Genomic DNA, 27,962 nt, shown 5'->3' with positions numbered 1-27,962 from the left:
TCCTGCTTCTTGGGATCTGTCAGAGCTCCAAGAAAACGTAAGCTTAAATCTGTTATATTAGCTGTAAATCTGCTTACTAATTGGTATTAGAATGGTTTACATGTGAATACTGAAATGAAAATTCGCATGTTGCAAAGCCTTTGTGTTTCCACTTTTTTTATCTAGGGCTTTTGATTTTTAATATTGGGCTTTTGATAACATTGTCTTGTGTTGTTAGGCTTAGCCTGCGTCAGCATGAGAGTACTCATCATGGAATAAAGTTGGGTGGCAAAGTGTTCAAACTAATTTTATAGCTTTAAAATAGAAAATTATTCTGTGTACTAGCGTAAGTGATAATCCTTACTTTTTATCTTAAAAGAATCAAAAAAGGAAAAGTTATAGGAAGAATGTTAGTGGAATAACTGAATTACAAAGGAAATCTGGTGTCTTCATCTCTCAGCGTCTACCATTCTGGCAGGTTTTATTGCAGAGGTACTGGCTTGAGACATGAGGGCTAGATTCTGCCACCTAGGTCTGTGTGACCTGGGACAAAACACTTAGTTTCTCTGTGACTTAGTTTTACCATCTGTAAAGTAAGAAATTTGACAGACCTTTTATGAAATTGTTATCATGTACTGTCTGGAGAGTACCTAGATGATTGCCAGTAGTAGACTCTGTAGATTTGGGAAGTGATATTATTTTGCCCTTTTTCTGCAACTTTATTTTATCTCAGTTCATGAAATGTCCTTCACTGTAAAACCAGAGTGAACTGTATTAGATTGAGTCTAGGATTACTGTGACCCAGACTTCTGCTTTGTTCACCTGTTCCATGTGACATCTCTGTCTGCAGGAAGGACTCTGTGAAGGCTCTGTATGAGGGACACTATTTACTTTGTAATTTTCTGCTGTAAGCTGCAGATGTACGTGATGTTAGCTGGGCTGCTTACAAGTTAGAAAAAATTGCCAAGACTTGGCTTGTCACAAATGAGTGCTGTGAAGAAGAAATGGATATTAGCCATCAGAAGCATATTATCTTGATAGCACAGGATAATTCTGAAACTGAACATTTATCCTTCTATCCAGCCACACTGAAGGGGGTTCTGTGAGCCAGTGAGGAAGCCCCCAAAGGCTTTATTTGGTGCTGGCATAGAATGTGTATCTACGTTTTGGGGATGAGAGCGCAGGTGACATGAAATGCAGCTTTGCAGCATTCACGGAAAAGGTAACTCAGTGTTTTGCGGTAGATAAGCTGGGAGCACAGTGTGAGTTGGAAGGACTCCTGTATAGATCAGCTTTCTGAGTTGGAACAAGGTGTCTTTCTAAAGATGCAGATGAGCTCGGAGTGAGGAAGGAGGGTAAATATTCTCTTGCCATCCTTATCCTTCAGACATTTCTGTGCGCGGGCAGAGTGCTGCAGCCTGTGATGGGAGCTCAGTATGGGGACAGTGGTTTGCCCAGAAACATCTCCTTGTATCTGGAATGTTACTGTGTATTTAGTTTTTGCAGCTTAAGAAGTAGCTTTTTGTTTTCTTCAAAACCTGTTGAGACTGTTTTCTTCAAGAGCCTGTTGAGACTGTAGTTCAAATGCCATCCATAATATATGTATGGTATTAAAATCCCAATGTAACACTGATTGTAAATCTCATAAATAAATGTCAGCGCTGTAATGATTTTGTTCTGTTTTCTTGACCTAGAGCTTTGATATTACCAGTGTGATCAAGGAGGTCAACTTTGTTGAAGTCCGTTTCGTATCAGCCATTTCATATGCTGCAGAGCAGAGCAGATGTCACAAAGCATACAGCATCCCCCCGGCATGCCCTCCACCTGTGCAGAAAGGAGAGTGCCATGCTAATTTCATCAGAAAGGTAAGGACAGGATTGTCTGTCTCTGGCTTCAGGCTTGGAAAGAGGAAACGCACCATGTGCTGTCCTTACAGATGTATTCTGAAACCTGCAATGTCATTTTATAAGTAGGGCATATTTTTCATTGCAGCTTCCTTCTCCTGCTCCCCCCCCTCCCCCGGAAACCTGTAATCTAAACGTGTCGATAATACAAGAGGCATAAGAATGCCAGACTTCATATCTAGGTGATAAGAATGTTTAAAATGCTGTTTTCATTAAGGAGTCAGGAAGAAGACTTGCTGCTAAGAGAGCAGGATAGCATTGGGAAATGTGTAATCATTATGTTTTGATCCACTGGGTGGGTTTAGCAATGTGTGCTGACAATAGAGTTCACTGTTGCAAATACCAATGTATATCGCCAAGGCTGTAAAAATCTCAGCCAAGCAGCTTTGTGAGTGTTTGCTGCTGCTCATGTGCTGTGCTATTTATACTGGGCAGCTCTGGCATGTCCCGAGAAGTGTTATCTAACAGAGGACCTGTTCTCGTCTTATTACAGTGTTATGAAGTGTGACTTATAAATACATATTCAGTGAAAATAACAATGTAATGTACAATGTATGAAGCTCAGAAACTCTGATTTAAGACATGGTTTCATCACTATTAAAACTTACTCAAGGCAAACTATCATTGGAGTAGCATCTCATATATTTCTGGTAGCTTTGGAGCAGCTAGAGACAATGGCTAGGTGATCTTATTTTGGAATTTCTCTCTTTGGGTGTTTTTCTATGTTTGTCTCCACTTAAATGCCTTTCTTGTTAATATTTTTTAATCTTTTCAATAAAGTCTTTTTAGAGCCTCTCTCAGAAAAAGTGACTGGAATCTTGTTAATCTAAACCTGGATGTGATTTCCTTTAAAATTTGTTAATGGAAAGATGGACTCCAGTTTGTCCTGGGTAGATCCTTCAGGATTAAGATGTTGTCTTTATTACTACTTGCTGCTACTTTTATTTTCAATCCATTTTAGAAAGTTAATTATTTCTTCTGGGTCCACTGTGTTTCTTAGAAATCAGTGCAGGGAGGAGCTTGAAAGGAAGAAGGCACTTTAACAGCTGTAAACCTATTTATAGAGCAAAAATGTCCAGGAATGATTTTATGCTTTACTGAACTACACCTTTAAATTTGTAAGAAAGTGCCTTAGTGCTTTTCCTCAAAGGAGTTGTTTAACTGTACTTGGAAGCTGCTCCAGACATTTCCAGAAATATTTTTCGTTCCAAGTATATGGCAACAACAGCAGCGATGTCACATTTAAAAGTAAACATACTGGGACATTGCTGAAGTAAGCTGGCTGCTTAGCATCTTAAAGTCATGGAGAGCAGTTCACACGTTTGAGGTTCACTATTAAGTGCAGTAAACATATCTAAATCTTAATATGAATTTGTGCAGAAGGCAAGCCTTTCACTGGCAATGTACTCCAGTGGTACAAGTGATACTATTTCTGATAGCGGCCTCTGCAATATTATTAGTGAAACCTGACAATCTGCCAGTGATTCATTTGTTTATTTTTTAGAAAGGGATAATTACTTTCAATCTGACTTGTTTTCTAAGAATGTGTTGTCCCCATTTTTACACTTGAAATAGTACAGTGCTTGCTTCCTGGAAGGTTCTTTTGCAATTTGATAGGCAGGCAGGCTGACTCCAGCAATGCAAGGGATAGGCCAGACTTGTGCAATGTGGTTTGCCAAAATTAGTATGCCTCGGCTGTAAGTTCTTAGTCTCTAAATTTAGAACTGTAGGTCACTGTACAAGACTTTAAGGAGATCTATTGTATTTGCTTTGGGGGCTGGCGCTGCGTGAAGCTTGGAGGGCAGCTGAATAGGTGTCTTCAAGGGGTTTGTTAACTAGAGGTCTGACCAGGTTTGAAAACAGCTAAATAGAAAGCAGTGTAGGTATTTCTCTGCCCGACCAGCATTTTATAATTCTGACAGTCATTCTGATGTTAGAACCAGAACCAAGCTGTTTCTCAACTGTGTTTTTGTTCCCATTGTTTTTGTATAAGAGAACCATAAAAAGGGGAGAAACAGTGAACATGACTGAACTACACAAATGCACCAGACGTATGCGTCTCTTTCCTTGTCCTAGTCTGTAGTGTTATAACAAAAAACAGGGGATAAAGTATTTCAGATATACCCATGATTTTTAATTTGATATTGTTCTGTTAGAATTCTTTAACATTTGTAACAATCAGTTTCCTGCTTGCTTTGTCTTTTAGGTATACAATTAAATACTGACATTACAAACTGAGATAATTCAGAGCTGAATTGAGAGTAACATGGTGGCTTGTTTTTTTCATCTTTTTGTATTTTTTTTTAAAGTGGTGGGCTAGATGGTGTTCTGCTCTCTCGCTAATATAAAATTTTGTTATACACGGATGTTTAATACATAATTGTATTTTTAATATAGTATACTAGTAGCAGCAGAGTTCTGGTCAAGAAATAAGAGAAAAAATACTTTAGGCGCTTCTGGGCTTATGGAAATGGGAAAAATTCTTTCAGTGCATGGCAATATTTTATTTCTAGATAGCAAATAATTTTTATTTCTGGCACAGCATCAACATCTGTGTGAAAAATAGGCAATTGTAACAGAACCATTCTGTATTCCAGGCGCAGTGTTCATTTAGTTGGGACTGGGGCCCTTCTTTTCCCACTCAAGGAATCTGGAAAGATGTTAGGATTGAGGCCTATAACCATTACCACCTGATTTACTTTTCTTTGACTCCTTTCTTTGGTAAGTTGTGTTACTACTTTTTATTGTTACTTCACCTTAGGAATACAAACCATTTTACTGTTAAGCTCAATTAAGTGCCAGTTTAGGAAAAGTTCTATTGTTTTATTATGACTGTGTGCAGTCTTGAAGCAGTATTTCAGTACAAACAATAGTGATAAAAAATGTTAGAATTCAGAATTTTTTTTTGCTTGAAGATCCCCGAATAACTGCAGAAATGTATGTAGTATAGCTGGGGTTAGCCCCTGTTCTCCTGTTTTGAAAAATTTCTTTTTTATTGGCATGTGTTTTCACCAAGACTCACAATAAATGTGTCTCACTTTTGTTTCACCTCCATTGAAAACAAAGGCAAAGCTGCTATGGGAATTTAGTTTTGTGTTGGGAAGACAAATAAACAGTGAGTAGAGTTTAAAGAGCACTGAGTTTTCAGGACACAACATGAATTCTGAGAGTGAAAAGCAGTCTATGCAAGGATAATTTGTTAAGCCTGCAATTTGAGATGATAGCCTCCTGCATTCCTGCTACCTAACTTACCCAACAGGTTTCCTCCCTTGACATGATCTTCGATTTTCCTCTCCTTTGTCCTGAAGATCATTGCAGCTGAGCAAAAGTAGTTAATTTTCTGTTGAAGATTTCTGTGAACAATAATATGCCCCACTGTGGACTACCCATTTGTTTTAACTGCCTGTTGAGCCGCCTTCAGTGGAGTAAAGGCTAGCACATGAGCCCTCTGCACTGGGTTGAATTTCAGCCCTTGGGAATAGAGTTGTTGTGTATGAATAAAAGAGGAAGACGTCACTCCCTGGCTGCTTTTAAAGCTTCCTGAAATAGCTGCAGGTCTTAGCTAGAATTAACGTGACTGGAATTTCCATGGAAAGCCCCAGTACAGACTCTATGTGCTCTCTAAAATTGAGTTACAGTAAAAATCTTTCCTGGTCCCTCCCACATTCCCACAACTCCACCTTCTGGTAGGTAAAGTCTTGCTCTCTGGATTTGCTCTGGAGAGAGCAAAGCTCCTTCATTCAGCAGAGATTGGTTTGGAACTAGAGGCATAGTTTATTCAAACATAATAACAATTGAAAAGTAAAGAGTAAAATAACAATTTGAATTTAAGCTGCCTATGCAGTTATATTGCTTATCAGATTTGGTGTCATAACCTTTTGACCACTGAGTCTGTAAAAGATTCATTGTTCTTTTGTTCTTGATTTCTGTTCATAGAGACCACAGTTCATGCAGTTAAAAGTGACCCTTGGAAGGGAGGGAAAATGCACTGTCATGGCTGACCCTTGTGGGGTGGGGTGGAGTGGGCGTTTTTTTTGACCCATTCAACATTTCTGAAAATTTGTTTCCCCTGGGTAATGCTGAGTGTGATGTAAACTCAGGAACACATTCATTGCTCTTCATTCTACAGAAGACAATGCAAATAACACTAAGGCTGAATGTAATTTTTTGCTTTTGGAGGGAGCAATTTCTCTCCAGGAGGAAGGAGAGCTAGAATATATACATGAAAAGAGAAAGTAAGTGATTAGTATTTTATCAATACAAAATGTGTCTTAGTTCTAGTTTTCCTTGTTTTCTGTTTTATGTGTTTTGCTTAGATGTAATATTTGAACGATAGGGTTAGCCAGGTTATGTTTGTAGATAGGAAAATTAATTGCTGAAGTTAATGGGAAATTTACACATTAATCTGGAGTACCCTTGACTGTGGCTTGCCTTATTCAGTAAGGTCTGTAAAGGAGAGGACCATCTGAGAGAGATCTCAGGGAAGTCATTAAGTTGTTTCCTCCACCACACTTTGATGGTAGAAGAGACATAAAGTTACAGTCCATCAAGTCTAGACACAGTGGGCCCAATTCATCCCCAGCATAACTCCATTCATTTTGTCTAGTGACTCTGGGATGAATTCAGCTCGTTTTCTGTTAATACTGTTTTTGTTTCATCGACAAAAGTGATTGTAATGCCTTGTGATTACGATCTTTCCCAAAGAGTACCACGTTCATACGAGTGCTGACTAGAAGCAAATATAATGTCTATGGGAGTTGGTGGGAAAAAAAAATCCTTCCTAATGAAGTGGCTGGTGTCATGGTCTCTGACTTTTGTACAGGACTTTGAAAAAACCCTGGATGGCTTTCGAATGAAAAAAAGAGAGAGTTATAAAACAAATTATATTGTGTAGTTGTCTTCTGAGTCAGCAAATGTAAACACAGATATCAAATGCGCTAAACAAGATTAACCTTTGTGGGTATGGTTTGAAAACAGCCTGAAAAATGTTAAATTTAATGTGGAATGTTTTAATTGTTTCTTTGATGAGAGATCATGGTAACTAATAGGTATATAAACACAATTCCTAAATTCCCATTTTTTTCTCCCCCTTTACTTAGTAAAGAGTGCTCAGCAGTGGAGTCTTGAAATCGAGTCTATTTTTGATGTAGTCAGCTCCAAGCCAATTGCAGGTCTTGTGACAGTGAACATTCCCAAATTGCAAACACAGCAAACATTCAATGTGATGCTTCAACCTGGAGAAGGCAGCATTGTGCTGCTTGTAAACATAAACAAGGTAAGGAGGTGTGTGTGGAACCCTGGCCAACTGCAAAATGTTTCTCCTGGTTTCCAATGTGTCTTTCTGCCTCTGTGTCGATTTTAGTCTTCGTTTCCCTTCCTTACTGCGTTCCTGACTCTCACAACAGTCCTGTACCCCTTACAGGGTAGGAGAACAGTTCTTTTCCTCTCTAAAAACTTATGTCTGTGGTGCTACATAGCTCATTGTCAAAAAGATAATGAGGCCTTTCCCTGACTGCAAGACAAAAAGATCACATCATCTATGTGGACAAGCTGAAAGAGTTGGGGTTGTTCCGCCTGGAGAAGGCTCCAGGGAGACCTTATAGCAGCCTTCCAGTACCTAAAGAGGGCCTACAGGGAGATGGGGAGGCACTCTTTATCAGGGAGTGGAGTGATAGGGCGAGTGGTAACAGTTTTAAACTGAAAGAGGGAAGATTTAAATTAGATATTAGGAAGCAATTCTTTCCTGTGAGGGTGGTGAGGCACTGGAACAGGTTGCCCAGGGAAGTTGTGGATGCCCCATCCCTGGAGGTGTTCAAAGCCAGATCGGATGGGGCTTTGAGCAACCTGGGCTGGTGGGAGGTGTCCCTGCCCACAGCAAGGGGCTGGAACACGATGATCTTTAAGGTCCCTTCCAACTCTAACCATTCTATGATCCTATCAGCAGCCACTGTTAAATGAGCTGCTTAGGTAGGTAACCTTTGGGATACCCTGTGTGACTTCACTTAACTGGCAGTAGGTATCTTGTCTCCTCTGCCATTGTTAACTGGTCTGATCGGGACTAGAATGTGCTACAATATGCATGGCTCTCCCAGGAAAGAGAGGAAACATTCCTAAAACCTCTCACTAGATACTCTTTTAAGTAAATAAAAGCAAAAAAGCCCTATAAAGAATTTGACTGGCAGTAAGGTTGGTGGAAATTTTGTGGATTAATACTTTCTTATGCTGGCTTCTAGTCCCTTGAGTAGACAAAACTCAGGAGGAATTTTAGAAAGGTAAAGGATGCTCTAATGAGGATGGAACTCAAATGAAAAATGGTGAATTTGGTATACGCTCCAGTGATGAAAGAGGAAAGAATCTGTCTGTTCACCTTCAGAGGGTGTTGGGAAACTATCTGGTGGCAGACTGAATTCACTGTCGTTATTTGACTTCTATAGAATTTGCTTTGTTTGTGGTTTGTTGTTTGGTTTTTTTTTTAGAAACTCGAGTTTTATTACACAGGTGTAAATAAGATATATAGGCTTGAGAGATGAAGAAAATCAGTGTGTCTGTTCTAGCTGACAAACAGGTAGGTGTCTGGAATGAGGCAGCGAGCCTATATAGGCTTGAGAGATGAAGAAAATCAGTCCAGGTAGGTGTCTGGAATGAGGCAGTGTGGTGAACAGAGGCATGAACTTTGCCTTGACTTCTTGCTCAGAGAGCAGGGCCCTGGTGGAGCTGACTGTGCAGAACTGAACCTGCCAGCGACAGGCCCAGGCTAGCGGGCAGGGTGGGAGCCCTGGCAGGCGCAGTGGTAGCTCCAGCTGATGCTGTTCTCCTCTAAAGCCAACAGCCTAACAGGAGCTGCCATCTGCTTCACAAGGCACAAGTTAGATTTGTGGGTGAGCCACGTCCCGTGAGCAGGATTTTGGGGCTTCTGACAATTCTGGCAGTTAATAACGTTTGAAGGGCTGCCTTCAAACCTTCGTATATTTTACTGGCTGTGCTGATTTTCTGTATTGCTGTGTAACTCTGCAGTGTTTCCCCAGTTTGAATGCATTATGCATGTATTCTCAAGTTCTCTTGTCAGTTATTTGAGTGGAGTAAAAGCATCTGTTAAAGGCAAGCAGGGTATTTATGTTCTAGTATGCACACTGAGTGACTTGCATACTTATGTGCTTTGTTTAATTTTAACATGAAAGCATAAAAGCATACAAACAGATGATTTTTGTTACTGTTGTCATCTGACATGCAAGATGCACGAGCAATTACAAATACCCAGTTTCGTTTAAAACAATCATTAGCCTCTGCTTAACCTTTTCAGGGATTACATTAAGCAGGCACTACAGTGTGAAACTTCAAAAATTATTTTGATTTATTTAACTGCCCCACCCCAAGCTCAGAAGAAATCTGTTAGCGGAGTATGACTGCAAGTTTGTAAAGAAGCACTTTCTTCAGAGAGCAAAGGCAACAGTGTTTTATTATCCTTTGTACACAAAAGGCTTTGCTGCATGAATTCACATCAGCTGATTTTACGAGAAGCCCTGCAATGTGTCCTAATGTATCCACGAGCCTGACGGAGCCCTTACTCCGTTCCACAGACTTGTGTGGTGCATGTTAAATAGTGAGACCTTACCAGAAATTTATTTCTAGTTGAGAGCTTATTGCAGATCATGTTGCGAAGTCAGTAGGTGTTTGAGTGGTGCGTGTCACCCGAGATGTGTAGCAGTCTTCCTGCGATCGCCACACAAAGTGCTGTGTTGCTAACATGACAGCATTTTGCTTATCAGCTAATGGTGAGCACGGGGATGACATCATTAGTGGCCAATGAGACACTCCAGGCGGCTCCGAACACTCCCTTGTTGTTGGGGCACAGGCTGATTTTGTGCTTCCATTTGTATCTGTGCACTTCTGCACAAGCAGTGATGATAATTCTGTATGGGGGAAGCCGAGATGGTAGTAGACACGTTCATGATTGTGTCTAAGTATGGTTAGAGCAAAACATATTCTTGGGCTGCTCTCTGGCCTCTTTTTATTTGAAAAGACTGAGACACTCCTTACATGAGTCTATTCAGTGCTGATCCCTCCATTGTTTGATTGCATGCATTATTGCTTGCTTTCCACGATTGTTGTGTTGTGCGCTCAACTGGCAAATGTTGGCAATAGGATTGAGCAGCAGAAGTAGGCTGCTGGAGTGAAGATATAAATATTACTCTGTGATGAGAAAAATGAGAAAATTAAATTTTTCTGTCATCCTAGATTTTTATTTTTTTTAATTTGAAAAAAATATGGAGTACTAATGAAGTGATGAGAAGGCATAGAGAAAAAGCGGAAAACACTGGAAAGAAAGAATGAAACTTAAGATTTGACTTAAAAGTTTGACATAACTGAAGCAGCCAGTATGGGCATGTATTACCAAAGTCACAACTGAAAAGTGTCACCTCTGAATATTGAAGGTTGTATGTGGTAGGTAAAAGTCAATGAGAGGAGGTGTATGACACAGAGGCTAGTGAACCATGTCTGCTTCTGACACAGATGGTTGAGTTCTGGGGGAATATTCTGTCAGTTGAGAGGTAGCAGCTAGACACGCATGTATAGGTGTGTTCATGGCCTATTGTGGACACAAGATGAAGTGACAGCTTGCACATCAGTGGAAGAAGTCATACTTCTCTCTCTAAATGCTTTTCACCTCAGAGCTGCACCTGGAGAGGTCCCAGTTACCATGGCTCAGCTGAGGCACATAAACTCATTAGACTTCACTCCAAGGCATCTGAGCCCCTAGGTGCATGTTGTGCTGCATTTTACAGACATTGTTCTTACTTTCTCTCTTGTATGTTCAAGAGTTCTACAGTGGAGGCTTGGTGGCCAAATGGACATGGAAAGCAAACTGGATACAACATGACAACAACTTTCATCATGGAGACAGGATACCAGATTGAGAAACTTTCAAAGGTGAGCCCTTTAGCTTGATTACAGCTGGCATTGCACTGCTAATTTTAGGACATCTGCTCTGCATAGCAGGTATCTACAGCTCTTAAATATTTTGCTGAATTGTAATATGCATGTGAAAATGCTAAAGAGAAACAAGTCATTTTTTAATTTCACAATGTATGTTTACTTCTTTTCTGATAGCCTTAGCTTGTGTGGACGCCTTTACTTGCATTCAGACTGGAAGATGGCTTATAGTTAGTTGGAAACCTCAGCAAAAGATGTTTACTTCTTAAGTTTTCTATCTTATGAAAAAAAAAACCCACTTTTAAACTTGGTATATTATGCTGATTTTTTTTTTTGGTATTATGCACTGAAAAACCCTTTCAGACTGCTATAGATTATGTGAAAGTTTATTACTGACATTTTTCTTGTTGATTCACTTTTTTTAAGAAATTTGTAGGGTAGACACATTCCTAAAAAGCTAACGTATATTCATTTAGTAGAATGCAGTAGATGTGCTTCATCTTTAAGAAGAGGTAACATCTTAAATATGACCATGAAAGTAATTTTCAGGGTTATTTGCATAAATATTCCTGCAACACTGGCTGTATAATTATGTTTGTTTTTACTAAGAACCCTAGAAGAGATAATTTTCAATTTTCTATTTAAAAAAATAATCATACAAATTAGACTGGGCTCCTTATGCCATCAACATGTGGAAACAATCAAGTAAATTTACACATTTATTAGGTTGTTCTTATGTGTATTGCTTCACTGGAAACTAATCTGGTCACCTGGCATCTAAAACTGCTATTATTTGCTGTAACATTTGTTCATGTGAAAGATCTTATGAAAAGCAGTAGCTTCTGCAGCCCTAGTCTCTATAGGGCTAGCTCTCACTTTGATTATGAAGTCATAATAGTAATTCTTCACTACTATTAGTGATTTAATTTTGAAACAATTAAAAAACCACACCAAATTAACACCACATATTATGCTTGGAAAAACTGGTTATAGGAAATATTGCTATAAAGCCTGTTGTTACTGTATGAAAACTGCAGAATGATAGGAAACCTAATTGATTCCACTTGGGTAGTTGCATTAGGATGTTTCATAGAGCCCTGTGGCATATGATCAGAGGGACTTCATGGTCTACAAAAGATCTTCAGAAGCCTCTTCTTCTTTTTCTCCTTAAGGGGAAAGAGGGGGGAAATAAATGCACCACATAGTGGGCATTATAAATTAACCAGCATATGAAGCCTTTACAGATTCATAGTGTAAAGTCTAGTCTTCCTTCATGTGTTCTGTGAAGTTCTGTCTTCGATTCTGAGAGAGACACACACCACCACACCCTGCCCCGAGCTCTGAGAGTGGAAAAAGGCTCTGTATGCAGTTCTAGCACAATTTGCTCTCATGACAGGAGGACTGATTAGCAACATTCATATGACTTAGTAAGAACTCTGAGTAGTTCCGGAGATGCCATCAGGGATAAAAGTTCCTGAAAGCTGTTCTGTTGTCCACCTAGTACTGTATTTGGGTGGAATACATTTTTGTTCCCCACCTCTCTTTTTAAAAAAGCAAAAAAAAATAGAGGTGAGACATTTCACAAGTGGTTTGTTTCCATATGTGCATCTACATAACTCTGGCCAGGTAAAAACTGAAGAGCAAGAACTGTGTACGTGAGAAAACACAGCTTAGTCATGTCAGACTCAGCTACCCTTAGCTTTAACAACTCTCTGGTTTCTGACATGCTAGAGTAGTCTCCAAAACACTGACTAATCCTTTGGGAAAATTCCTGGGTAGCCTCCCAGTATGTATTTGTGGGAGCTCTATAGAGCTCTAGCCAGCTGTGCTGGGAACCTCTTTGGCTGAGGGAAGTACCTACTCACTCCTGTTGAGAGTAGCGGAAAACCAAAAGAGAATAGGTTTGGTTTTGGTTTTGGTTTGGTTTTCTATTTGAATACTTTGGTTTCCAGTTTGTTTCTTAGGATAATGCGACACAAAGTCATAGCCAGAAGTTCTCAGAATGAAATTGTTTGTTATTGATAAGTTGCTTTTCTTCTTGCCATGCCTACATCAAGGAATTTATTACCTCTTTCATTGTCTCATGAGGCGTTTGTTTCCTTTTTGATTCTATTTCCCCATCTTTCTGTATGCTTATTTCTTCAGCACTATAATTAGAATTTTTTATTTCATGAGGCTGTTTTAGTACTTGGAAGATCTTAACCTCTAGCTGTCTTTCCCTCCTTCCCTCTACACGCTCTTTTCCCCCCAGGTCTTTTAGCATGACTTCCAGAAGTCCTTCCTTTTGGCTTTGTAGTTTTCACACCACTTTCATGCTGCGTGTTAATTTATTAGGTCACTGGGGCGTTCTGTGATCTTATTTCAGCTCTGGGCATCTTCATCCCCATTACTCTTCCTACTGCTAAATCTGGGAATGCCAAATGTGATCCACAGGTCGCTTAACTGGGTACACAACCTTTGTATGTGACTCAAAAAGACAGGTATCTGTTTCTTAAATTGTGCACAGAACCAGTTGATTGGTGTGTGGTGGCTAGAGAGCCTCTTCTGCGTGTTCCAAGACTGTGAGAAATGTTCAGTCCTCAGGCAGCAAGGTCTACCAGACAAATTTCAAGGTCAAGGTCTCAGTAGCCAGGAAGGCATGCAACCAAGCGTGCCAGATGCTAATTGTCTCCCCCTGCCCTTCTTTTACCCCAGAAGGCAGAAATAAGCTGCTGTAGGAACAGGAAGAGGTGCTGTGTTACTGCGTGGGCCCCTGGGGAGCAATGGAGCAGGAACACAAAGGCACTGAACCCTGGAGGCCTGGGAATGTGAGATGGGGCTGAGGAGCTTTTCCTCTTGCTCCTGCTGTATGGGTGGTCCTGGCTGGATGTTTCAGGCTCTTGGATTGTCTCAGATTTGGCCAGTTGCATGAGTTCCACTTGAATGTGAATAAAGCAGTATCACGTTACTTCTGTTAGTAATATAAATACTCCATTACAAATGCATTTGAGACAGTCCCAACCTGCCTGATGACATCCATTAAGAGGACCTCCCAAATACTTTGGGAGCCCCAACTATAAATCCCATTACATTTTGTCCCACAAAAAAGAGCTATACTGGAGACTGAGGAGTTTTTTTTTTCTAAGTAATTGGATTCACTGTAGGAAGGTCAGAGCTTTTTTGTTAGTGTAGTACTCATAATGTAGTTTTTGTTTTGTAGCCTTCAGTAGTTAGGGTAAGTAGTAGTTGTATGAAATATTGGTGATTTTTTAATTCAACTTCTCATATTAAAATAAATCTGCAGAATTCTAGGAATGGGTGTAAGAGTCTTGTTGTAAAGCTAAATTCATTGTGCTGGTCTGTATTCAACCCACGCAGTGCACAACGGGATCACAGTAGAAAAAAGGCAGGGTCCACTTTCCTTAGCACATGTATGTGCACAGAGGCATTGCACAGGGAGTCCAAAGTGCCCTCTCAGAGGTCTGACTTTGTAGTTTTTCTCTATCTGGGAATTTCTTTAGTGGTATGATGCTGAGCCCCACTTGCCACTGTTGCCCCTGAAGCAAAACTGTAAAACACTACAGGACTTGGGGCAAGTCCCATTTTTTTTGAGTCATTCGTTTTCTATGTTTTGGTTGTTGCTGTGATGCAGAGGGGTTTAGTTTGAGATGAGTGATGTGTGGCCTCCACTCATGTGCATTGTCTCTGTCCAAGTGTTAATTAGTGATTGTCCAGTTAACTAAGAAGCACCAAAGAGAAAGCAAATAAAACAGTGATTGTCTTCTCTACCAGTAGAAATAATTTTCTGTCTATCTGTATGATATCTGATAAGCTGAAAATTTAAAAAACACAGTCCCACAGTGGGATTAGTTAGAACATCAGCCTCACCTGGTACATGAAATAAAGAATTACTTTTTATTTTATAGAGGTATATCATTGGTACTTAACTGGGTTAATTTTAGCCTGATTTACTGACAGATCCTCGTCTCAACTGCAGCTTGTGGCAGAGAGAGAACAGGCTGTACTCTACAAGCTGACCTTTTGAAAAGGTATAGCAAATAGTCATCTGAGGGAGGAGTGGTTGCTATCTTGGGGGTAGCCTAGAAAAAAACACGGTTCCTGCCCTCCTGACCCAAAGTTGTTGCTTGGTGTGAGTTGGCTGAAATTTGCTATTAGCTTTTCTTCACTGTATTTAATTTCCCAATTATCTTCCTTTGACAATGAGCAACAGGTATCAGAAAGAAAAATCTTTTTCTTTCTGCCTAGATAGGTTGAATGGGAATAAGGATGCAGGAGAAAAAAAAGTTTAAAGCCTCCCTGAAAGCTCTATTTTCTGTAACACTTTGCAGCTGTGCAGGAGCCTAACGTGGCAGCTGCTCCACATCTGCCCCATGGCAGGTGGGGAGGACACCTCTACAAATAAGAAGGCAGTGCAAGGAATTCTTGCAGTCAACTTAAGACTCTCTCATGACTGTGGAATTGCCTGTGTTTAAGACAGTGTAATCAGGATACCCCTCAGAGCAGCATTGTTGCTTTTACTGAAATAAAGTCCTAAAAAATGTCCATAATGATTTCGTGAGAACTCTTCTTTCAGCTGCAGCAGGAAGAAGGATTGTTTTCTTTTTTCAGTGTCTGCAATACACAATACAAGATATTAGACTGAAAGGGTAGCTGTAAAAGTTTGGCTTCTGTTTGAGATGTGCTTTTGTCTGGAATGACCTTTAATAACTTACACAGAGTTAGTGGTTATTTAGCTAAACTGGTCTCTCTGAAACCTTATTGCTGATCATGCTGTTCAAACACAGCTGTGATGGCTCTTTGCTTCCAAACCAGCATTTGTGTTTGCATGTATATCTTTGTCTCTATAATTGCTATGCCTATTAGAAAGGTATCATTTAAGGGCAGCAAAAGAAGATTTTGCTTTTATTGAAGGAACCTGAAGCTAGGCATTCAGGGACAGGACTTACAGTTGAACTCCTGCAGTCTCCTTCTGTGGAGAAAAAATTGCAGATTAAATGGTGTGTCTGATGTAATGCAACCACTGCATTCTTCTCACTGCTCCCCAACTGAACTTCTGACTGAATTCTGCGGCAAACAAACATGCATCTGTCTCTTACATACATATAGACACTTGTGCACACATGTGTGTTTGTGCATGCTTTCTCTCTCTCTTACTATGCTAGTAACTTTCAAAAGTGAACAAGTTTATCAAAAGAATTTGTTTTAGCCCTGTTACAATGTGTTTTAATCAAGCAGGAATTTAGAGGTGAGCCCGTGTTTTTTGACTTCTTGACAAATTCTAAGCTGTGTTCAGTTGAATCCATTTTGTAATGGTTTTCTTTATTTATTTTGTTTTAATTTATTTTTGTCTGCTTTAAACCTACGTTTCCTGTCTTCACAGGCCTATTTTCGAACAGTAGAACTTGTTCAGGAGCCTATTCCTGGCTCAGTAGGTCTGAGTTTCTACTTCAGAATCAATGGGCGACCCATTTTCATGAAGGGCTCGAACTGGATTCCAGCAGATTCTTTCCAGGACAGAGTGACCTATGACACGTAAGCCACATTTGATGTTCTCTAAGGAGAAAAGATCATGTTTTCCTCCTTCTGATTCTTTATCCTCCTTCTATCAAAGGGTGGCATTAGGGGGTGGGACTCCTCTCAAGGTTGGGCACTAATTGTTGTGGGTCAGAGGCCTCAGAATTAGGGCTTCATTAGCCTCAATAGATTTGAGTGAAGTTCAAGGCATGTAAGTGCAATAAGTGATGGGAAGGTGGTTGGTTGCTGTCCACAAGTTACTGGTCTTTCAGGTGTTTTAGGGATGGTCCTCAGGCTGTTTGATCCTGTTGCCTGGGTCACGTTCAGTGGTACTCAGAGGAAGTGCACTTCAGCCATGTCCTGACCCATCTTGTGCAGAGAGACATAAGTACATAACCAGCCTCTCTCCTTTTTTCCCCCTTTGGTCCAAGATTCCTAGATTTCAATGCCATAGCATCCCAGAGATGCAGGTGGGATGAGGGCCACCCCACATTTGACTAAGCTCGGCTCTGGTTAGTTGGGGAACCAAGGACAACAGGGCATGCTGCAGTGTGCATTCATGTGCATTTTAGAGGCTTCCAGCATAATTAAAGAAAATTTAATGGTCCCTGATTCCCTTAAAATGAGAGTCTCAGTCTTTCTCCTCTGCCTCTTACTCCCTCACTTCTCAGTATGCATTGTGGAACTCGGGAAGAGAATATAGATTTATGAATGTGTTTAAAAGACAATTTGAATTCAAGTGATTGATATTTAAAGCAAGTAACATATAAGGAGAAAAGAGCAACCTGATGAATAAAATGTAGCATTTCTAAAGCTGGTCCTGCCAATAGTTCTGTAAAAGCACTTAGGTACATGTGCCACTTCATTTATTTTGTAAGTGTTAACAGGACCGAGTAACTTTTCCTGCACAAAAAATTGCTTTTTGAGAACTCTGTCCAGACATGCAGGCTTAGAAGGTATCAAAATAGTCTGGTTTCTATCAGAGTTGTAAGTCTTAGATTGCCTGCTAATGATGAATGTTTGGGTTTGGGGTTTGGGTGGGGGTTTTTTGTTGTCTTTTTTTCTTTTTTTTTTAATAGACTTAAAAACTCCTAAGTGATACAGTTTCACAAAACTTGTATAAATCTTCATTTTGTATTTGACAGATTATGGCTACTCTTGAAGTCTGCAGCAGATGCTAACATGAATGCACTTCGGGTTTGGGGAGGAGGAGTGTATGAACAAGATGAATTTTACAATATTTGCGATGAACTAGGAATAATGGTAAAAACAATAAACAGAACGCTTATTTAAAAACTGACAAAAACTTGTAAATAAAAATCCTCTCTAAATGAACGAAATAAGAGAAATAATATGTAAGTTCTAGTTATCTTTCCAAAGGACATGGTAGAGTACCAGCCTGAGAAGTCAGATCAACCTGATTGATTGATTGATTTATTAAATTCAATTGGTCCCTCATTACTTAGGCTGTCTGTTGAAAATGGAAGTGATATTTTGGACACCTTATATTAGAACCCTAGCTTGTGTTTTCTCTTACAACTAAGGCTAAATGTCTGTTGCTCACTCATCCCCATCTCCCTTCCCAGCCCATCTTTTATTTCCCCTTCCTTTTCTCCCCACTGTCTTTTTTCTGTCCCTCTCCTTTACGTTTCCCAAAATCAGAGCAACAGGACTGTGGCTTTAACTTCCTGTCTTCTGTCTCGTTTCAGACCAAAACTCTCATCTTTATATCCCCTACCTCTCTCCCAGTTCTACATTTCCTATTCTCTTGAGAAAGAATGAGAGAAGAATTGAATGGCTGAGGGATTGGTACTAGTGATGTTACTTAGTGCAGGAAGAAGCTGTTTACGCTGTAATGATGAGCGTGTCAGAAGAAATTGTGGACTGTAGGCATCAACAGGGGCTTGCAACACTCAGTAAAATAGTTGTGAAACAAGTAGTGCATGGGAGGGGAGTTATTCACCAGATCAAGTATTTTTTTCTGTAGCAGCCAGAGTGTGGGACCCTGTAGCCGTGTTTAGGGTTTACTCATGTGAGTGTAGCTCTGCTGAGGAATCTCAGTGTTGAGTCTGTGCCCCAAATTGAGAGCAAAGGCCTTGCAATCTGACCTCAATGAGATTTTAAAGCCTGCTGTATTTGCTTTCAGCCAACTCTTGAGTTATCAAAACACCAAAGAAGGCAGTCATGCTTTTCTCTGCTGTGGAAATGGATTTGGTTTCCTTTAAAAGTATTTTTTCCTTTATAGCGGTAGCTGAAAAGGTCGAGGTTTTTTTTGGTTCAAACTTTTTTAAACAAAAATATTTCACTTGGCCTGAAGCCAGGCATGGAAGGCCTTATCCAAAGGGCCATTTTGAACAAGCTATAATTGAGTATAAATGGAGCTGTAAGGGGAACACCTGCTGCAAACTGATAATCCTAGATGAGTACATTTGATTATATGAGCTTGGAGGCACATGTTAATAAGTTTTGATGAAATAGTGACTAGAAGAGTGAAGGCCAAGGTGCATCTGGTATTAAAATCCCAAGAAGTGTGTTTTGTTTTATTCTACAGAGTAAAAAGCACAGGAACAGAATTGATACCTTGCTGCCTTCTGCTGTGTGTGCTTGAAAAAAAGTTACATCTATTTTAGTCATCTGAATGAGTGCCCTGATTTTCAGGGCTTCTGAGCACTTACAGTTCTTTCATTTTTGACACGAGGCACCTAAGTAGGACACTTAGATCTGTGCCTGTATAGTGTTCAATGCAAGATTTAGATCTTATTTAGCAGCCAAAATAGCAAGTAGATGCAGAAAATCAGACCCTTATTCTGGAGGGAGTGGTGCTGGAGGCTTTTGGTTTTGTTTCTTCTGATGGTCTTGCAAAAGCTTGAAAGTATTAGAGTCAAACTGTGCTTAAGGAAAAACAGTGATAGCCCACTGAGGGAAATAGCAAAAGTTTATTTCAGTACAGAGTTTTGACTCCACACAGTCACTGAAGGTTTCTGAGTGATTCTTCAGCAATAGCTTTGCTTTTTTTTGTACAGTGCTAGGAGTGTAACTATTATTAATGGTTCCATTACCTCCCACTGTCCTGTTCCCTATCTTCAGCTTTCTTGGGGAATTTGCACTGGAAAGAGTAATGGAAAAGCATGTTCTCACTGCAAGGAAAATGCAATTGTGTGAGGCGTTGTTCTGCTCACTCCATTGCTTATGTAGTATGGTGTTCAGAAAAGTATAGTCTCTTTGGGTTAGTGTGCTGCTTTAAGAGATCTTTCTATTAACATTTGAGAGTCTATCAGGAGTCTCTAAGTTACAACAATTTAAACAAAACAAAGCAGAAACCAACAGGGAAACCAACAAATCTTGCCCAGGTCACTGGGTTTCTTCCTTTCCTCTTTTCTGTAATTCTTCTTCTTCAAGTTACAAATGGAGTTCATTGTTGAATTGTAAGGCTCACTGATCTCTAGCGGTATCTATTTTATCTTTCTTTGAAGACAAAGATCACTGTGGTGTTAGAAGATCTAGTTTGTTTCTGCCCCTCTTACAGGGTAGGATTTGCTCTTTTTAAGATCAGTTTGCTCTTTTGGTATGGAAGTGTTTTGCTAACAAGTACAGTTGAACATGTTAAGTGTGCTCGATACCATGTCAGAAGAATTACTGTCTCTTTTTTAACAATGGGCATTTGGTGTTACACCTGCAAAGTAATAAATAAAAAATTGTTCTGTTTGGCTGGAGATTGCCCCATGTTCACATTTGAGCAGTGCATGGGTTCTAATTATTCCACTGAAATTCCATTTACTGAGCAATATTCCATTCGTCAGTGAAGACTGCCAGGATCTGATTCCTAAGGATAAATATTTGTAACTCTGATGTTGAGGAAAACTGCAGTGGATTATGCACATACTGAACCCTGTGGAGGAAGTGATTGTTTTGATGGTACTTTCCAAGAATAACAAATAGAACACTTCAGTTTAATTCTTTTTGAGACAAATAACTTCTGTCTTAGCAAAAGATTGCGCATCCCAATAACCGTATATTTCTCAAGTATGTAAAAGTTATCTGCTGACAGATTTTCTTTTTGTATTTTCTTTTCCCTGTAGATTTGGCAGGATTTTATGTTCGCATGTGCACTATATCCAACTGACCAGAGTTATTTAGAATCTGTAAGAGCAGAAGTTTCTCATCAGGTATGTTGTCTGTGTGTTGAAGCTCTACTTCCCATTACCTACTTCTGATTTACTGACTGGATAAGTTAGCTTTCCAAAAATTCTTATTTTGAAGTTTTTGTTAGCGTACCTTTATGTAGCAGACACAAAACGTAACCTTGCTGAATCCTCTTTAACTCACTTGCAGGAGTAGTCAGTCAAGCAGAGATACAGGCCTTCCTTGTGTCCAAACTGCCCCCTTCTCAAGGATGTTTAAGAGCATTCACTGAGAGTGAGAACTAATGATTGCAACACCCATTAGCACAGAATTTACCCTTCATATGTGGCTGAGTAGATGGGGATGGAGGTACGCATGTGCATATGGTGGATATATGTCAGCATATTAAAAGTTTGCCCCTATGTGGACGTATATTACAAAGTTTGAGCTTGGTGGAGAGCTGAGGGAATAGTAAACAGTGTGGATAAAACCAGGAATTGTAGGCTTGGCATAGGTAATATGCATGTGGATTTGTAATTCGAGCAGTAATAAAGTGATTATATATTTTTTTTTTTACTTTAAGAGAAATAATTTTGTTCGACTTCTGCAACTTGTGTTTCAGGTAAGGCGTTTAAAATCCCATCCGTCGATTATCCTGTGGAGTGGTAACAATGAAAATGAAGCAGCAATTGCCAGTAATTGGTTTTCCATACCTTCTGCTGACAGAGGAGTCTATATCAAAGACTATGTGATGCTTTATGTGAAGAATATCCGAGAAATAGTTCTTGCTGTAAGTGATCCCAAGAAACTCTAGGGGGATATGGCTTGGCAAAAGGTTTTAATGTTTGCAGTTTGAACCACCTGGGGTTTGTTTTTTGTTTGTTTGTTTTAAAATCCTTTTGGGAAATGAAAAAACACCACATATCTGAGGAAAGGCACTTTCCAAGCTCTTTTAAATAAGTCTCTACACTCAAGGCTTACCCTCAAAGTAAAACAAACCAAAAAATTACTTACCTCTTTAACACCTTGTGATGTGTCTTCCTTAGAAGACCTGAAAACATAGTGGATCTTGTTTCTTTTTTCCTTTCTATTTTTAATATTTCCACAAATGCCTTCACTTCCAGTGGGCAAAAATCAACTTGGCTATTAATTAATTACTCTGGATGATCAGATATCCTTTATCCTGATTTTGTTGAAGGATACTCTTAAAGGAATTTAACAAATATCAGGCTTTTTAGTAGCAGTTGAAGAAATTCATAAAGGTGTTATTTCTTCAGTGTGCTCTTCCAGTATTTTGTCTTAAGGAGGTTAAACAAAAGCGACACTAAGCATTGTCCTCATGCTGTCTAGTCATTATATTGTGTCTTTTGAAAAACAGACTAAAGGTATTTTGCAGTATATGAATGCAAAATAAAATATTTTGAGGTAAGACTTGAACTGTGCACATGTAGACCAGAAGCACCTAGAACCCAGGTTGAATTCTGCTGTGATTTGGCACTACCCATTTTTGCAGCTTTTGTAGTTTTCTTCTGCTAGAGATATTGCAGTTCATTATTTAATGGAATCTGCTTTTAACTAACTTTTATGTATGTAGAGTGAAATTGATTTAAAACTGATGTTCCATAACTGTATAGGGATTAACAAACAATGCTGGAACCACAGGTGAGTATTCTCAACTCCCCTGTTCGCTAACAGACAAAATGTTGCAATTTTGTCCTGTCAGAGCTTTCCACTTCAACAAGAGCATGAGTTTTTGTTAACCTAAAATTGCTAGTGCCCTTTTCCTACCCAGTTATCCCTTGTACAGCATTATCTTATTGACTTCAGGGTATGGTAATTGTAGTTTTATCTCTGCCCTGTTCAGGATAGATATATTTCACAGTATGAGGCTTATAAACTGAAGTTTCCCTCTGCTAGGAGAGGCACTCAGTGTGTAGTTGACAGCAATACTATTGCCTGTTATTGGAGGCTCCTGGCACTGTCAGAGTAGTTGTACTTTGAGAATTTAGAATACCTCTCTGCTGGAGAAGTTGAGATATGAGGAAACAATAAAAATGAGGCCAGGTTTGAAAGAACCTGCTGAAAAGGGTTTTCTCTTGAGGGTAGTTATGCATTTAAATGGTAATGGGGTCTTATATTCTTGCTTAACATCTTGATTCTAGAGTTACGCATTTAAATGGTAATGGGGTCTTATATTCCTGCTTAACATCTTGATTCTAGATTTCTGTATTTCGGTGAGGTTTTGAGTTGTTTGTAAAGGTATGCTGTGGTGTTTGTGTGATTACCTATGTGAGTTGGACTGCCAGAATGTGTAGAAAGGTGAGGTGTTCTGGCTTGATACTGTTTTTTAGTTACAACTCACTTGTGCAGCATTGCTGTCCCGGATGGACCCTCTTTTATTTTAAACCCATAGAATAATTATTTTGACCACCAGAAGGAACCGTACAGTGAAATAAATTTCAGGTCCTGTGTGATACAAAGCAGCTGAGGAAACCTGTAACGACTAGCAGTACTGGAATGTGTAACTTAAAAAGACTTCTAAGCTTGAGCTAAAGACTTCAGGGAATATAGGATATCCTGTAGTAAATTGTTTCAGTTAATTATTAATTACTCATGTCAAAAAAAAAAAAAAAGGGTACAGGACCATTTCTTAAGATGAAGCTCATGTCTAAGTGCTTTGCTGTATTGGAGCCAATTGCTCTACCTTGTGACTGGGAACTAACTTGGGCCTCTATCTTACTCAAGTAGGGTGCTAAATGAATTATACCTGCAAAAGGACTCCTTCAGTACTTTGTAGGGTACTGCTAAAAGATTTAGTATGCTAAATCTACTGAGGCTATAAATAAAGGCAGCTCTGAACAATTTGAAATGTAATCATTCTTACAGCTTCATCTATCTTAACGTGCAGAGCCAGCCAAAATGACAATAAAGTGTAACGCTACCATGCAAGCATTAGTAGAACACCTTGGCTTTGTTAGGACTAAATTTAGGTGACGACTTAATAAGGAAGGGGAAAATCATGGCCTTATTCCTGCACAACCACTGCAAAAGTAATGATTTTCCATAAAGAAGTCACAGTACTCAAATATTAATGTTCCTCGAGTTTATTTTTCACGAAGCACACTTTAAATAGCTTTCATTAAGAATTTAGAAGCATATAAAGATAGAAAATCTCTTGATGTGAGGAGAGAATCCCTTAGAACAGCAGAGCAAGCAATATCATGCCCAGCTGTCCTCCAGAAACATAAATAAGAAGCTAATTAAGCAAGTAAAGATGATGAATGTCAGGACACAAAGGGGAATGTTTTGTAGGTGGTGATTCAGAAATGTGGAAAAAACATGTTCTCCCTGCCCTCCCCCTGCTTTTCAAAATGTGGTCTATGTATTCAGATGATAAAAGCCAATCAGTTTGTGGGGAGGTTGTGATTTGTTTTGTTTTTTTATTAAATCCCAGGAAGATAAAAGTCGTCCTTTTGTTGCATCCAGTCCCACCAACGGCTTGGAGTCAGTTAAAGAAGGTTGGGTCTCCCAGAATCCTTACGATACCCATTATGGTGACACTCACTTTTACGACTACAGCAATGACTGCTGGAACTGGGCGGTGTATCCTAAAACTCGTTTTGCTTCAGAATATGGATTTCAATCCTGGCCTTCCTTCAGTACAATTAAAGAGGTAAGGCTGGGCTTCCACACGTTGCTGTCACCTCTGCTCTGATTTAATGAGGGCAATGAGTCTCTTCCCAATGGACTCCAGCGCCTGAACCGTCGCTGGGATGATGCACTGGTAGGTGTGGTACGGCAGAAGTGGGATAGGGGGGTGTGCTGGTGTGGAGGGAGGGGATGAAACTGGACTGTTTCCCTCCTCAGCATTCAATATATTTACCTTGATGTTGCAAGAAGAACCACGTTTAGATGAGAGACTGTTATGGGACTATTAATTAGAATATTAATTCTATTTAATATATAGCTTAGTAATGATTGCCTAACATCTGCTTTTTGCTATGTCTAAGGATATGTATTCATTTAGAAACAGAGGAAATATGACAAATGCCAAATTGTGCTATTTCTTTATGTATTGCATTAAGAGTATTTTGTTTTTTCTGCTGTTAAATTTAGCTATTGTATATTCTATCTTATTTATCCAGTTGAAGCAGAGACAGAGCATGTTTGTCCATTTGTTCAGAGAGATGAGTATCATGTTGATGCTCATGCATACAACTAAGAGGAGTTCAGAATGTTCCTTTCAATTTGTTGGGCAAAGTATGTTATCTGAGACATAATCAGTACATTCATCCATATTAATAACAATGAAAAATATTCAATCTGGCCTAAAAAGGAACAAATTTAAATAAAAAGATTTTGTAGAGATTGTAATTATAATGAAAGCTTAACAATAATAACTGCATGAGCTATGCTGCATTGTTGTCCTTGGTTGAAAAAAAACCTGTTTTTTCATCATTTGTTTTCAGAGGCAGATTTTGAAAATGTAGACATTATTTGAACTTATAACCATTCTAACTTCTGTAACTTATCCCTAAACGTGTTTGACTATAGCACATTTTTCCATCTTAATCTGGGGTGTTCCTGATTTGCTATGAATGCAAGCAAACCTCTGAGGTCCCTTGGCCAAACTGAACCTTAGGACAAATAAGTTAAATGTCACTGAGCTCTTCTGGGCTCAACAGCAACGTCCATTTTCATTTATTTGTACAAGGAGTATAAGGAAAGGTTGTTGTTGATTCAAAATCCTTGCCTGACTGCATGAGGCACTATAGAAATATACTACCAACTCTAAAGGTCTGGATGATGTCAGCAGGCTGTAATGGATATCCTTTCCTGAATATCCTGTCAGCTATTAAATGCACATTTTGCCTTTTCATTCTGATCTCTTACATTTGTGGTTTTTAAAAGGTTTCCTCCACTGAGGACTGGTCCTATACCAGCAATTTTTCTCTCCATCGACAACACCATGAAAATGGCAATGATGAGATGCTCCAACAGATTGGACATCATTTCAAGCTTCCTCAGAGCACAGACCCCATAAAGAAGTTCAAAGATACGATTTACCTCACTCAGGTAATAGCCATGTCTTAGATATAAAGCAGCTGTTAATACTTGTTCCATTAGATACTGCCAGCAGTTAAAACTGGGCCTATCCTGTTAGATAGTGTTCAGTCATACTGAAAGTTTCTGCACTGAAGCATTGGAGAGTCCAGTTTAATTTGGAACTAGCTTGTCTCTTGTTTATTGGAGAGAGACTCCAATTTTCATCATAGAAGGGTTGGAATACTGCTCAGGGAATTTCCCAGAAACTGGCTCAATTGGGAGAATGTCTGGCTGCACATGTTACCTTGGTCCCTGTTATGTATTATTGATACTGATATTTTAGATAAATTTTTTTTCAAATCAGTGGGGTGTGCTTTGCTCTTCATCTGTAGTAGTTTACCTCATGCTTCTTTCTTTCTTTCTGATTTCTATGTGACTCCTAAATGATGTTAAATGACTTTTTAATGCTACTAGGCAAGTTTGAAGTGCTGTTACTTTCTATCGTGTTCCAGGAATTTCTGGAACACTCTTGATGGGAATGTACATTCACTAACTTATTAATGTTGGAGAGCTGCTGTCAGCAGTCTTATATAAAAACAAAACAGCTGGAGAACTTTAGGTACTGATGAGAAGAGAACAAGAATAGGTGATGCTGTGAAATGGAAAACGGGTCTAAAACTTGTGCAAAAAAACCTGAATCAAAAAGCCGTGAGAGTTTCTTCAGGGTTAAGTCTGTCAGGGCCTTATTAACAGCTTAAACAATTTAAGAATACGAAAATAAGGACAGCAAAAAGGATAAGGAGAGTAAACTTGGCTCTAGTGGTTAACTAGAAGTGCTATCTTTGCCTTTTGAGCTGTCCTAAAGACTTTTTCCTTTATTTTGAGACTTTCTTTTAATATCTCCCTAGCCTAGACATATACTTTGTGAAGAAAATAGCAGGCTGTTTGGATTCTATTGAGAACTTGGCCAATGAGAATTTCTGAAAAGTGTTTTTTGAAGACAAAGTGGGGAAGGAGAGAAGAAGTAGGAGTGCAGGTGAAAAAAAGTTGCTCTTTCAATGCACAATTTTGACTGTATACTGGGAACGTGTCTTACGTGTTCTGAGTATAGGGATGTGGACATCCTAGAAATGTATACTGGAGGTAGTGCAGCATAAAGTTATTTTGCAATTCTTGGGGGTTTTATTTATATTATTTAAAAAAAGAAATTCAAATTGATTTTTCTTTCCCTTGTCTTTCGTTTGCCTTTCAAAGACACTGTTGCCCAGTGATCTTCACTGGATGGGAGGCAGGAAGTGGTCCTCCCTCAGCATTTCTCTAAAGATGCTGCTTGTAAAGCTGTTGGGAGGTGCAGGGAATAGATCTCATTCCAGCAGAGCCCTCCTGCACTGCAGGTGTATATCTTGAAGATTCAAGTTTGAAGTTATGTGCCGTTGCTGTGAAGTCTGTGTCCTATGTTAATATATACACACGTGCTTTGAAAGGAAAGTGAAATACAAAATGCAATAAACCAAACAATATTTTTTTTTATGTGTGTGTTTGTTGACCAAGGTGATGCAGGCTCAGTGTATAAAGACAGAGACTGAATTCTATCGCTTTAGTCAAAGTGAAATAATCAAGGGAGAAGGACACACAATGGGAGCTCTGTACTGGCAACTCAATGACATTTGGCAGGCACCTTCATGGGCTTCCTTGGGTAAGTTTTGTGACAGTCTGGTAAAAAGCACCAACTGTCAGTCTTGTTTTGTTTTCCTCATCTGGAAGTATCAAAATAAGAAGTAGGGTTCTGCTTTCTGGCTTGGACAACTTTGCCAACTTTGAACATGTTTCCTTCCATCCTTTAGAAATGCTTTCCAAAAAAGTGTTTTTCAGGATCATCCTAATAGTCTGTGGAAGTTGAAGGGGGTAAAGAACGAAGCAATTCCTTTCCTATGGAAGTTTTGCTGCTTAAGTTCAGATTTAGCAGCCACCACCTCTTACCCTTATTTTAGCAAGGTTTAGTTTAGAGAAGTTAAAATGATATGTAACTCCTCATTTCTTAAAAATATTTTTTTTTCCATTTAAGCAGTATTCTCATTTCTCCCAATGAAAAAATATCATTGAATCCAGACAAAGTTGCATATTAGGAAGCAGCGATGCTTGAGATTTGAGGGCACAACACCCTTGTGGGGTAAACTTTCAAGTAGCCTTGCTTTTCTTATGTGAAGCTGGACTTTCCAGAAACTGTGTGATATATCATCCAGGATTTCCAGGGAAATATTGAATTGTTTGCAAGCTTAATTCTTCTAAAATTAGAAAGATTAATTCTTCTAAAATTGGAAACTTTTAAGAAATTCTGTTCCTGTCCTAGGAATTGCTGATTATATTTATTGGCTCAACTGTACAGGTGTGTGTATGTACCACCCTGAGTGAGAATGGACAAGAGAGGGTGCTGGCAGGAGAGGAGGGGAAGAAGCAGCAGCCATG

The 27,962-nt window shown here is 39.3% G+C and overlaps 1 protein-coding gene across 7 annotated transcripts in view; it reads left to right on the top strand.

The window, feature by feature from the left end:
- The window catches only part of MANBA (mannosidase, beta A, lysosomal), a 57,548-nt gene that overhangs the window by 10,155 nt on the left and 19,431 nt on the right, over window positions 1-27,962 (top strand). For all 7 annotated transcript variants that reach the window (XR_001411810.1, XR_001411809.1, XR_001411805.1 and 4 more), the window contains exons 4-14: window positions 1,674-1,844; window positions 4,481-4,604; window positions 6,983-7,158; window positions 10,701-10,811; window positions 16,195-16,346; window positions 17,474-17,591; window positions 20,408-20,494; window positions 21,073-21,240; window positions 23,905-24,123; window positions 25,362-25,526; window positions 27,048-27,192. Coding sequence is in view for 3 of the 7 variants with exons in the window: in XM_014940515.1 (XP_014796001.1) it covers window positions 1,674-1,844; window positions 4,481-4,604; window positions 6,983-7,158; window positions 10,701-10,811; window positions 16,195-16,346; window positions 17,474-17,591; window positions 20,408-20,494; window positions 21,073-21,240; window positions 23,905-24,123; window positions 25,362-25,526; window positions 27,048-27,192 (1,636 nt within the window). In the remaining 4 variants the exon portion in view is untranslated. The remainder of the gene's footprint in view (window positions 1-1,673; window positions 1,845-4,480; window positions 4,605-6,982; window positions 7,159-10,700; window positions 10,812-16,194; window positions 16,347-17,473; window positions 17,592-20,407; window positions 20,495-21,072; window positions 21,241-23,904; window positions 24,124-25,361; window positions 25,527-27,047; window positions 27,193-27,962) is intronic.

Source organism: Calidris pugnax, unplaced genomic scaffold (genome assembly GCF_001431845.1).
Source record: "Calidris pugnax isolate Ruff unplaced genomic scaffold, ASM143184v1 scaffold34, whole genome shotgun sequence".
NCBI classification, from domain to species: domain Eukaryota; kingdom Metazoa; phylum Chordata; class Aves; order Charadriiformes; family Scolopacidae; genus Calidris; species Calidris pugnax.
Note: the sequence above shows the minus strand (reverse complement) of the source record. Positions and strands in the feature narration are given on the sequence as shown.